The sequence below is a fragment of the Otolemur garnettii genome, unplaced genomic scaffold (genome assembly GCF_000181295.1).
Source record: "Otolemur garnettii isolate 467f Iridium unplaced genomic scaffold, OtoGar3 scaffold00193, whole genome shotgun sequence".
NCBI lineage: Eukaryota > Metazoa > Chordata > Mammalia > Primates > Galagidae > Otolemur > Otolemur garnettii.
In genome coordinates, this window is record NW_003852588.1 from 1,412,674 (window position 1) to 1,426,304 (window position 13,631).

At 37.8% G+C, this 13,631-nt stretch overlaps 1 protein-coding gene across 1 annotated transcript in view; it reads left to right on the forward strand.

The window, feature by feature from the left end:
• The first annotated feature begins 8,248 nt into the window (after positions 1-8,248).
• Positions 8,249-13,631, forward strand: part of TWSG1 (twisted gastrulation BMP signaling modulator 1) — a 23,982-nt gene continuing 18,599 nt past the window's right edge. Inside the window, exon 1 of the mRNA XM_023507612.1 lies at positions 8,249-8,350. Within this exon, the coding sequence (XP_023363380.1) occupies positions 8,305-8,350 (46 nt within the window). The 5' untranslated portion in view covers positions 8,249-8,304. The remainder of the gene's footprint in view (positions 8,351-13,631) is intronic.

The window sequence follows — 13,631 nt, forward strand, 5'->3', positions numbered from 1 at the left end:
ACATGTCACACACCCTTTCTCCCAATTTAAAACTTTTCACAAATACTGAATAGTAAAAGGCATAATGAATGGTTCAGAGACTCAGATTTCTAATGGAGACTATAAATTGATATTCACTTGTTAATTAAATTAACAATTTACCATTTGGAAGCTGCATAAAAAGGAGAGACACTATATTCTTTGAATAAATTTGTTACTATTCTAATATGTTACTCCTGAGTTAGCTTAAGTAATAATGTATAAATATAGTTTGAGTATCCCAAATCCTCCAGAATTTGAAACTTTTTTTTTCCTGCCTCAAGTTTATTTGTACAAATACCACAGGAGGACCCCAGCCCCATATAGACAGCAGCTTAGAGGTCACACCAGTCCTTTTATCCTCATGGCAGGCAGATGCCTCTATTCTGGAGCCTTCGTGGGGGCCTGGGCACCTTTGGGAGCCTGAGCTGGAGCTGCAGATGAAGCAGCAGATTGGGCCTTCGTTTGATCCTTGGCCTTGGCCTTTGGCTGGTAGAGCCTGAGACCCTTGGCAACGTGTACATGAGCACACTTCCCAAGCTTGGGGTGGGTGATGTAGGCAAGTTGACTGAGTTTACAGCTGGCACCCTTTGGAATCTTGGTCTTAACCTCCTTGGGCTTTACAAGGGCCTTGATAGCTTCAGCACGTGCACAGTCTTGGCATTGTTGGCCTGCATCTTCTTCAGGCCCTTCTTGTTGTACTTCTTGGCAAAGCACATGTTCCTCAGGAACTTGGGATCTACTCCCTTAAGAGATTCATGTCTTTGTGATTGGCGTTTCTTGATGCCATTTCTGTGCCACTTTTGGGACAGATTGTATGGTGGTTCTTGGACTTGGCCATGTCTGCACTACAACCCATGACAGCCCCAGAATTTGAAACTTTTTGAGCACTGACATTACACTTATAGGAAATGTTTTTTGAAATATTTTAGATCTTAGATTTTCAGATTTGGGATACTCAACTGGTATAATGCAGATATTTCAAAATCTGAAAAAATGCAAAATTTCAAACACTTTTGGGTCCTAAGCATTCCAAATAAGGAAGACTCAACTTGTATAAGTCAATAAGGGTAGTAAGGGATATTTTCTACATATAATGTAAATTAAAAATTTTAGAGTTTTAGTTCTTGTGACAAAGTGTCAACCTTTATGAAAAGTACAAATTATCAATATACTTAACTTTGATGTTGTTTCCAGAAAATATGTACTCAAAAAATGTTCTCTTGCTCCAAAGAAAGGATAGAGTTAGATATTTTTGGAGAAACAGGTCACAAGTAGAGCTTTTGCAGCTGTTTTTCTAGATTTCCAAGCAAGTTTGAATTTGTCTGAGTCAAGCATTACTAGTTTTGTGATTAACCGTCTATACTTTTTGGTAAGTTCCTGCTCTTTTGTTCCCTTTCTTTATACCAGGCTCAAGAGACTTACCTAATGTCTGTGTCACTTGACTACAGACTGAGTATACAGAATTCCACAATACTAAAATAATTTGCATATAGGTCACAAATACACACTCCCATCAACCTGATGAATTAGTTAGAAAATAACAAAAGCACTGATTGTTCTTAGTTTTTTAAGGCAAGCATGAAACGACATTTATTGAGAAGAGAAAGATAGGCTTACAAAGTAAGAAAGCTTACAAAGCAGGATACATTCACTGTAGACAGTGAATGGACCTCCATTGCCAGGGCAAGTAGGCAAAGAGGCCACAAGTGCTGACTCTTAAAAGTGCTATGTAATAGCTAGGGGATTTTTGGATACCAAAAAACAAAACAATAACAAGGAATTCAAAAAGTGTTACAAAAAAAGGTCAAAGTAGAGGCTCTGTGCCTGTGGCTCAAGCAGCTAAGGCACCAGCCACATACACCTGAGCTGGCAGGTTCGAATCCAGCCAAACAACAATGATGGCTGCAACCAAAAAATAGCTGGCATTGTGGCAGGCGTCTGTAGTCCCAGCTACTTGGGAGGTGGAGGCAGGAGAATCACTTGAGCCCAGGAAGTGGAGGTTGCTATGTGCTGTGTTGACACAGCACTCTACCCAGAGCAACAGCTTGATGCTCTGTCTCAAAAAGAAAAAAAGTCAAACTAGAATGATGGGTTGACTCCAATGGTCTAGAAATGTGATAAGATGAATTTAATAGGGATAAATATAAACATGTTCTGTATTTAAAGTTTTATTTATTTACTTATTTATTTTTGAGACAGAGTCACTATGTCACCCTGGGTAGAGTGCTGTGGTGTCACAGCTCACAGCAACCTCAAACTCTTGGGCTTAAGCGATTCTCCTGCCTCAGCCTCCCGAACAGCTGGGACCACAGGTGCCCACCACAACACCTGACTGTTTTTTGGTTGCAGTTGTCATTGTTATTTAGCAGGCCCAGGCTGGGCTTGAACTTGCCAGCCCCGGTGTATGTGTCAGGTGCCCTACTCACTAAACTATGGGTGCTGAGCCTGTGTTTAAAGTTTTAAACGCACAGTTTTGATATAGAGAAAGAAAGGTTATATCACTAATTAGTTTTTTTAGGACATCTATATTAGTAGTGTTCCATTAAGTCTCAGATTTTTAAAATCTTACTAAAATTAATTTTTGGAATAGTTTGAAAGTAGCACAGTTACACATATTACTACCAAAAACAAATTTTAGGTTACTTTAATTTTTTTTTAGGCAATGTCTTGCTTTTTTACCCAGGGTGGAGTACAGTGGCATCATCATAGCTCAGTGGAATCTCAGACTCCCAGGCTCAAGCAATTCTCCTGCCTTAGCATCTCAAGTAGCGGGGATGACAGGCATGCCCCACCATACCCAGCTAATTCTTCTATTTTTTTGTAGAGACAGGGTTTTGCCATGTTGCCTCAGCTGGTCTCAAGTGATCCTTCCACCTCAGCCTCCCAAAAGGCTGGGAATACAGGCATGAACCATGTACCAAGCCAGATGAGGAGGTGTTTGCTCTGCTTTTTTCTAGTTGTATTTGGCTCTGAAGCATGATGATGATGATAATGATTTATGGTCATCATACTTTCAACTAATATGAATGCTAATGGAAGTGTGATACAATTTAATATCATGTCATGGGGAATAATAAAGAAACTATGGGAGTATTTGATCTATAATGAGCAGATAGGAACAAGACATTGTTTTTAAACAGGGTTTTTTTGGTTGGAAGTGACTAAAGCCTACTCCAGTTGATAAGAATATCCCTAAGAACAGGAAGTGCAACTAGCCTCTCAAAGGAATGGAACCAAGAACTAGAGCATTATCAGGAATCAGAATGGTTTTCCCCTCCCCCTATCCAGTGCTTTGCTTGTGACCAGGGATATAGCCTTATGTGGCCTTCCTAGTCCCAGCTGTGCATCACCCGCCAAGTTCCTAACACAGATTGACAGTGTCTGGGTCCTACTTCCAGAATCTTGAAAGAGAATCTGATGACCAGCTGCAGTCTATTTTCTGCCCTTGTTCCTTGTTATTATTATTTATAGCCAGGGAGAAGAAAGGTCATATAGTTTAAAACGTAGCTATGGTAGGTGAAAGTCAGTGGTGGCCACCATGCAGGACAAACATCCCAAAATGTCTGTGCAGATTCCATGAAAATTAGAATGGTTTTATTGAAGAAAAATGTTATTGGGTTCCGGGAGGAGAATCTTAAAGACCAGACTTGAAACAAGACTTCGATATAAGAAAACAGAGGTTTCCAAGATTGGGAAAGGCTTTTGGGGGGTTAAGTTCATCAGCTGTTGGCTAGAATGAGCATTTGTTGATGAAACATTATAGATGAGAATCAAGTGTTATACAGACAGATGGTTTAGTTGACCTATGAAATTCCTTCAGAGCCTGTTTTATCATGAGGTATTTCCACTAATATTATAATGTATCTTTTTCTTATATATGGAAACTTAAACTAGAGAAAGTCATGTAGGCAGCAGTGGCTCCAGAATTTCCATTTAAGTTGGGTTTGTTTTGGAATGGAAGCATGGTGGTGAGGGGAGGGCAGAGGCATTTAGGAGCAAGCTGTATTAGCACTTGTGGAGTGACAAACGACCCTAAAGCCCAGTGGTTAAAACAATAGCCATTTATTTAGCTCTTGTTTTTGTGGATTGGTAGTTTGGGCCTAGATCCAGCTAGGTGATTTTTCTGGCCTTATCCCTGTGTCTCTTGTCATTTGCAGCTTGGTTGGAGGCTGGCTGACCTAGGATGGCTTTAGATGGACTGCCTTGTCCACTTGGCCTTATCCTGGCTTCACATGGCAGCTAGGCACAGTTCTGATAGAAAGAATGGTCACACTCAGGCTTCTAAGGCCTAGACTCAGAACTGACATGATGTCACTTTTACAGAGTTCTGTTGGTAAAAGTGAGTCTCAAGATCACTTAAATTCAAGGGATCTGGAAATAGACCTTGTCCCTTGATCAGAGGGACTATGAAGTTACATTTCGGGGAGTGGAGGTAAAGGGAGGAGAATAATTGCTGCTTTCTTTTTGTAAACAATCTACTACAGCAAGTACACTGTTTTAATATATCACGGATCAGTAGAAATAGAAGCTTTTAGAAGGTGCTGTCATTCACACTCTACATATTGAGAAACCACAGCTCCCACCATAGGTTACCTATTCATTTTGATTAATTTGGACAACGAATCCTATAGTTGAAAAGTAGGTTTTATTCTTGTACTGAATTATTTGTTGATGTGGTGTGTGGGAAAGGGCAAAGTTATGGTTTATAAAAGAAAATGTTGGCTCGGCGCCTATAGCTCAACTGGCTAAGGCGCCAGCCACGTACATCTAAGGTGGCAGGTTCGAATCCCCAGGCCGGACCTGCCAAACAACAATGACGGCTGCAACCAAAAAATAGCCGGGCGTTGTGGCGGGCGCCTGTGGTCCCAGCTACTTGGGAGGCAGAGGCAGGAGACTCGCTTGAGCCCAGGAGTTGGAGGTTGCTGTGAGCTGTAATGCCACGGCACTCTACCCAGGGGGATAGCTTGAGGCTCTGTCTAAAAAAAAAAAAAAAAAAGAAAATGTTTTCTTTGTTTCAAATTAAAAGCATCCGGAATGTATTTATGGTTTCAAATGTGTTTAACATTCCTTGAATTTAGGCTATGCCTGTGATTGAATGTGCCCCAAAGAAGAAAGAATCTATTTGACATTGTAGATATTTATGTTCTGACAAATAGTTAATGATGTTGAATAAAAAACTACGTCTAGGGCGGTGCCTGTGGCTCAGTGGGTAGGGCGCCAGCCCCATAAACCAAGGGTGGTGGGTTCAAACCTGGCCCCGGCCAAACTGCAACAACAACAAAATAGCCAGGTGTTGTGGCGGGTGCCTGTAGTCCCAGCTACAAGGGAGGCTGAGGTAAGAGAATTGCCTAAGCTCAGGAGTTGGAGGTTGCTATGAGCTGTGTGACACCATGGCACTCTACCAAGGGCAATAAAGTGAGGCTCTGTCTCTACAAAAAAAAACTACGTCTAAGCCAGAGCATTTAGGCAAGAAATAGAAATAAATGCATCCAAACTGGAAAGATTATTCCGGTAATGTAGACAACATGATCTACATAAATACAGAAAAATTTAAAAAGACTTTACAAAAATCTCTTAGAACTGATAAATTCAGTAAGGTTGCAGGGTACAAAATCAACATGAAAAAATCAGTAGCATTTCTATATGTGAATAGTGAACTAGCTGAAAAAGAAATCAGGAAAGCGATACCATTTATAGTAGCTACCAAAAAAAGTTATCTAGGAATTAGTTTAACCAGGGAGGAGAAAGACCTTTACAAGGAAAACTATAGAACATTGATAGAAGCAATTACAAAGGATACAAAACATACAAACACACAAAGGAAAGACATCCCATGCTCATGAGTCAGAATTAATGTTGTTAAATTGGCTATACTAACCAAAGCAATCGATAGATTCAGTACAATCAGTATTAAAATACCAATGACATTCTTCACAGAATTAGAAAAAAATTCTAAAATTTATATGGAACCATAAAAGAGCTCTCATAGCCAAAAAAATCCCAAATAAAAGAACAAAACCGAAGTATCACACTACCTGACTTCAAAATATATTGTAACACTGTAGTGTATACCAAAACAGCATGGTTCTGCTATAAAAAACGACATAGACACACAGTACAGAATAAAGAACCCAGAAATTAATCCACATATCTACAGCCAACTGATTTTTAACAGAGACACCAAGAACACCCTTTAAGGACAGTCTCTTCAATAAATAGTGCTGAGAAAACTAGATATTCATGTGCAGAAGAATGAAACTAGACCCGTCTTTCTACTCTTCACAAAAATCAATTCAAAATGTGTAAAAGACTTCAGTTTAAGATCCAAAACTGTAATATTGCTAGAAGAAAACATAGGAGAAGTGCGCTTCAGGACGTTGATCTGGGAAAAGATTTTAAGAATAAGACCCCAAAGGCACAGGCAACAAAAGCAAATAAACCAACGGAATTGTATCAAACTGAAAAGCTTTGGCACAGCAAGAAAAATAATCAGCAGGACAAAAAATGTAGACTGGGAGAACATATTTGCAAACTATTCATCTGATATCCAGAATGTACAAGGAACTCAAACATCTCAACAGCAAAAAAAAATGAACAGTTAAACTGTTTGTTTAAAGTGGGCAAAGATATGAAGGGTATTTCTTAAGAGAAGACATACAAATGGCCAACAGACATATGAAAAAATGTTCACCATCACTAATCATCAGGGAAATGCAAGTCAAATCCACATGAAGTATCATCTCACCCTAGTTAGGATGGCTGTTATCCCAAGGTGACAGGATCACTTGAGCTCAGGAGTTTGAGATCAGCCTGAGCAAGAGCAAGACCCCTCTCTAGTAAAATTAGAAAAAATTAGCTGGGTGTTCTACCTGATGCCTGTAGTCCCAGCTACTCAAGAGGCTCTGGCAGGAGGATCACTTAAGCCCAGGAGTTTAAGGGTGCTGTGAGCTAGAATGATGCCACTGCACTCTGGCCTGGGCAACAGAACAAGACTGTCTCAAAACAAAAAATCAATAAATAAGAATGACTGTTATCAAAAAGCCAAAAAGAAAAAAAAAAAAAAGAAATGCTGGTGAGGACAGAGAGAAGAGAACTCTTAGACACTGTTGGTGGGAATATAAACTAGTATAGACACTATGGAGAATAGTATGGGGTTTCCCCATATCTATAACTAGAACTGTCATATGATCCAGCAGTCCCATTTCTGGGCATTTATCCAAAAGAAAAGAAATCAGTTTATCAAAGAGACATCTGTACCTCCATGTTTATTGCAGCTCTATTCACAATAGCCAAGATAATGGAATCAACCTGGATGTCCATCAACAGATGAATGGATTAAAAAAAAAAATACAGTACATATACATAATGGAAGGCTGTTCAGCCATAAAAAGGAAAGAAATCCTGTCATTTGTGGTAACATGGATAGAATTGGACGACATTCTGATCTAGGCCCAGAAACTTAAACACCACATACCCACTCATGTGGAAGCTAAAAAAAAAGGTGATCTCATAGAAGTAAAAAGTAGCACAGAGGATACTAGAGGTCGGGAAGAGAAGACAGAAATAGGGGTAGATATGATACAAATGATAGAAAATTGCAGCTAGACAGGGGGAATAAGTTCGAGTGTTCTGTAGTACTGTAAAATGACTATAGTTAACAATAATATATAGTTTCAATTAACTAGAAAGAGCATATTAAGGCTTGGTGCCCATAGCACAATGGTTACGGCATCAGCCACATACACTGAGGCTGGCAAGTTCGAACCTGGCCCGGGCCAGCTAAGCAACAATGACAACTGCAACAGAAAAATTGCTGAGCATTGTGGCACGTACCAAGCTACTTGGGAGGCTGAGGCAGAGAATCGCTTAAGCCCAAGAGTTTGAGGTTGCTGTGAGCTGTGATACACGACGCTCTACTGAGGGCAACATAATGAGCTTCTGTTTCAAAAAAAAAAGAAGATATTAAATGTTCTTAATACAAAGAAATGATAAGTGTTTGAGATGATTGATATGCTAATTACCCTGATCTGATCACTATGTATTAACTGCATTAAAACGTCACTACATACCCCATAAGTATGTACAATTTATATGTCAACTCAATTCTTTAAATCTGTCAGTGATAAATTACTACAAATGCAAATATATATAAGAACGTTTGCTTAAAAACTAATAATTTTAGATACAGTTATTTGGAATTTGAAGTTTAAATGTCTATTATATTTCTAGGAGCTCTGCCAGTGTCGGCCAGGTGAGGGCAATTGTTCCTGCTGTAAGGAGTGCATGCTGTGTCTGGGGGCCCTTTGGGACGAGTGCTGTGACTGTGTTGGTAAGTTGACATGCTGTGTCATTTCTTAGCATTTCTTATCATAGAGTCCTTGACTTTTAGAGACTTGAAAGAACATAAATGTATTTCATGTATGTAAAGAAGTATGTGCATAAAATATAGTAAACATATAGAACATATTTTTACATTTGCTTGTATCAAATAGTATTTACATATGTTTGCGAACTCATCCTAGAAACAGTGCTGCATACCTCATTGCTGAATATCATCAGTACAGTCCCATTCGAAGTACTCACCTTGGGAAGCTACTCTGACAGCAGCACCTAGTCCACCATTCAAAGCAGTTTTGGCACTCTTCTTCTGGAATGGCCTTCAGAGCTGTCGTCCTGTAAGGTCTGACAACTGAATTTGTGAGCTCAATCTAGGAGAAGTGCTTTGAAAGGTAGATGAGGTGTTGGCATTGGTACAGCTTCCCAAGGGAGCACTTTGGACGTGAGCATAGTGATATTCAGCAATTAGGGATGTAGCACTTTTTCTAGGATGAGTTTGTGAACTTAATTGACTTCATATGTATTTTTATTTGTATATAAAAAGGCCTAGGAGGGAATTTAAAGTGTTTATCCTGGGAAGTAGGAATGAGGGCCATATAAGAATTTTTAAGTTTTAATTTTGAATTTTTTTATCTAGTTGAATTTTTTATAAGAAGCCTTTTTTTTAAAGCATGTTTTCTAAGAAGCATTTGAGAAAGAGTCTCTAAGATGTATTGTTAAAAAAGAAAAAAAGCCAGGTGCAAAAAGTGTGTCTCTAGTGTGCTATCATTTGAAAGATATCTTAACATGCATAATATGAAACATCCATCATGCCTTCTCTGACCAGTTAATTTGTTTTTATCTTTTAAAACCCGGGTTCAAATATCCCTGTTTCTCAGCAACCTTAGTCGTATGACTGAGATAAAATCGTTTATGCTTTCCTTCCATGCTCCTGTAATTGCTTTGTACATCTCTTTCAAGACAGGGATATTGTCCTGTTGATCTTTTCTACATTAATTTTTATTTTTTTCACAGTGAGATATGTACATTTAGAAATCACATGATGCAAAAACAGTCTCATCTTACTTCTTTCTGATCCTTTGATCCTGTGCCCAAGACCACGACTTTGAATTTGTCAGTGTTGTGTTGCTTTCATGATTTTAAATAATATCCTTATAATAATCTCTTGATTCCTTGATTTTAGAAGCTATCATCTATTTAGAAACTGTTGGCTTCCTTTTATGGTAGATGAAGATTCAGTCTTCGTCTTTCCAATATGGTTTTATCACTTCCCATAATTATTACTTTAATAATTGGTTTATTAGTATCACATACTACCTTGCATAATAATGTAAGCACTAATTTATCACATGAATTATCCTGTTATCTATTTTTTGTATTTTGGGTGTATTTCCTGATAGATTTCCTAATCTTTTAACTTTTCCTTTTTAAATTTTGACATTTTTAATTTCCAAGAGCTTTTTTCTCTGATTGTTCTTTTGGGGGACCGCATCGACTTATTTATAAACAAGACTTTTTTTTGTCTTTCTAGGATCATTAGAGACTTGTTGTTGCTGTTCAAGTTTTCCCTGTACTCTTCACTATTTCTGTTTTCTCAAAAGTCTGGTGATCCTTGGCAGCTGTCTGTTCTCATGTACAATTTAGGTACTGCAGAGCTTACTGGGAGTCCCATGCTTGTGGACAGGGCACAGATTTGTCTCACTAAAGGATGGTTGGAGGCTAAGCTGTATTCTTCATTGACAATCCCTCTGGTTCATGCTGAGATCTTTCCTTTTGGGGGTATACAGCTTTTTCTGGAAAGGGTCTCCCAGTTTCTTGCTGGGAGTGGGAATAGGGGTCATGGGTAGTATGCTTGGCTGCACATGTTTAGGAAACCTGAGGGCTGAGTCACAATATCCTAATTTACTTTCCTTGGTTTCTTTCCATTATCACTTCCACACTGCATTTGTAGTGTTCCCAGACGAAGGTTTAATTTCCCTAGAGAATAACTCTCTCATCTCCTACAAATGTGGAAGAAGAGAACCAAGGACCTGAAGGTGTAACTGCACAGACGTAGGCTTGCTGTTCCACAACTGGTGCCTCCTCCAATCCTGAGTCTCCCCGGGATTGGCCTGTGAGGAACTCTGCTTAGTTACCTCTAGCTCTTAGGTTCCTCAAAGATTGGGTTACTGTTTCAGATTCTTATTTTTTCTTAGTGTTCTATTGTGAATTCTGAGATAATGGGGGCAGAAGTGTCTTTTCCTCTGGTCCTCTTGAATTCATCTTGGTATCTCTAATAGCTAGTATAATGTCTGGCTGAGAAGGTACTCAGATGTTTTATGATTGTCAAATAAATGAGTTCTTATTGAATTATATTCCCAAAATGGACAGTTTATTTTAAGCCCCTGATAGCTAAGTTTTTTCTATTATGTTAGCTGAAATAAAAGAAGCTTTGAATTATTTTAGAGTATTAACTTAATTTAGATAATTTACTATGCACAATGAAAATAAAGAATAGCCATATGAATCTTAATAGAGATATACATTTAATTTAAACATGGATGCCAAAATACATGAATTCATTTTTAGTTTTGCCTAAAATACTGTGTGTGTACGTGTTTGTGTGGCCATGTCTGTGTATTGGGTGTATGTGTATTATAGTACAAGTGTGTGCATTTATATGTGTTTTAACCATCATGGTATAATAGTGCTGTTCAGCTGCTTTTTTCAAGAAAAGAGTTCTTCATTTTTTCCACTGAGAAAGAATAATTATACATGTTTATATCTCTACAGTTTTAGAAGCAGCTGGTACGCTTCTAAGCTAGTTCTCATAAAAAAAAAAAAAGTTTACCTTAAAGGTTGAATAGCCAGTTTTAAACTTCTAGCAAGTTCATAATGTAACTCTATCTGCCATTTTAAACTCAGTTAATCTTTCTACTTTCTAGGATACAATTTAGATATTCTAGCTCTGTTTATACAGCTTCTTCCTCTTTGTAGGCAGCTCTCTTCCAAATTAGGCTCTTTTTGTGAACCGGCGGCTGCTCCTCTCTCCTAAGTTGAAACACTCCCCATACTTTTCTTAGGTGGGGCACAGATCTCTGGGAAGGCCCAAATTAGAATGCAGCCTTTCTTTCCACTCTTACTCTGTGCACTTTAGTGTATACTTTACCCAGCAAACTTTCTTCTTTGGCTCCCTGTAATAGGAGGCTTAGCTTCTCTTTTCTCTTCTCTGATTTTCTCTTAAGAATAATCACCATAGTTCATTTTCATTCTTGTTATTCAATATGTTCCTCAAATCCTGTGGCTTTTGGATCTCAAATCTCTATGGGCTCTTTTGTTGTTGTTTACCGTTTTTACTTTACTGAACGTACACAAAAATACAACAATGAACTGCTATGTATTATAATACCTACTACTTGCTTCAACAGGCATTATTAGATTTCCGAATTTGTTTCATCTTTCTGACTGTATGTCTCTTCTTCCCTCCTTCCACCTTTTTGTTTTGTTGGGGTATTATACAATAAATAATTTCATTACACCCTCAAAGGATTTAGTTATGGATCTCTAAAAAGACTAATTTTTCTTATATTATATAATGTTATTACCATACTAAGTGTAGTTAATAGTACTTTTTTAATATCTTTTAATACCCACTCAGTTCACATTCAGATTTTACTGATTGATTAAATGTTTCTTGTAATTGTTTTACTCAAATCAAGATGCAGGAGAATCTACTTACTGCATTTGGTTGTTAGATTTGTTAAACTTCTTTTGCTCTAAGTTTCTTCTCCCTTTTTCTATCATATTTTAATATTTCATTGTTGTTTTTTTTTTTTAAGAACCCAGACAGTTATGATGGAAAATAAATTGCATTGTGGATTTGGCTGATGCTTCCTGTAGTTATTTAACTTGTTACTATATCCTATTCCCTACAGGCTGGACGTTACATCTAAAGACTTGATTAGATTCAGGCTCAACTTCTGGGAAGAGGGTAGACTTTAGAAAGTGCGTAGTGTACACAGTTGAAAGGCAACTAATGTCTTGTTGTCCTGCTTTTAGAAATGCTGAAATTGATCCATGGGTTCAGATGGTGAAAGTCCCTTTGTCATAAAGGTCCTCATCAGCCTTTTACCTGTTGGTTTTGACCTTCCTTGATGACCATTGCCTGAATCAGTTATTTCATTATATGTTAAAAAGCATTGTTACTTTCATCATTACTTGTGTAATTATTAACTGGGATTCTTCTGTATGGAGTTTTCTCTCATCTAGGGCCCTTTGTTTATCCTGAAATAAAAGATAAGTAAACAAAATCCAAACACAAGGTAAATACTTAATTCTTTCCATTTTTAGAGTACTGTCTTTATGTCCTAGCAAATTACATTGGGATTCAATATATTTTGTTTTGCTTTTTGGTGGATGTTTCTTCCTTTTCTTTTTTTAAAGTATCACTGTGAAATCATGGGTTTAAAAAAATACTTAGTATTTTAATTATTTGGTGTCATTATTGTTTTTGCTCAAATAGTTCCATCTTTGGTTAAAAGGAATCTCTTCAAACTTCAAAAAGGTTCTTGAGTCCTCTTAATGTGATTTCTGTCATCTTTGTTAGTTTCTGACAAGCTGTCCCGGCTTATCCTTTATATTTGCTGCTTTACATCTGGAATTAGCCATTTCTCTAGAGAACTTTAGTTCCCTTTATGAAAAAATAGTAGATACCACAGTCTAGACATTGGGGGTACTTCTTGCTACTACTGGATGGCTTTTCTTTTAGCCCTTTTTAGTGGACAGAGGTAATAAATGTTAATATCTATGGGGGAAAAATCTTTTGAGTTTGTACTAATATTGCCTTATTATTTTTTTGAGATAGGGTCTCTGTCACCCAGGCTAGAGTACAATAAGGTCATCATAGTTCATTGCAACCTCAAACTCCTGGTGTTCCTCAAGTTCAAGTATTTCCTCCTGCCTCAGCCTCCTGAATAGCTGTAACTGCAGGCGCATACCCCCTAAAGAAAAACTCTCAGCTAATGTTTTTATTTTTGTAGAGGTGGGAGTCATACTCTATCGCCCAGGCTAGTCTTGAACTCCTGGCCTCAAGAAATCTTCCTGCCTTGGCCTCAAAGTATTAGGATTATAGGCGTATGCCACCACCTGGCCTAATATTTGTGTTTTGATTCTATAAAACATTTACATTATTATCATGCAAAGAAAAATGTACATAATGATGACAAAACAAATGGTTTACTTGTATCTTTGACACTTCCACTCTATACTTCTCTCAACTATGATTTTTTTTTTTT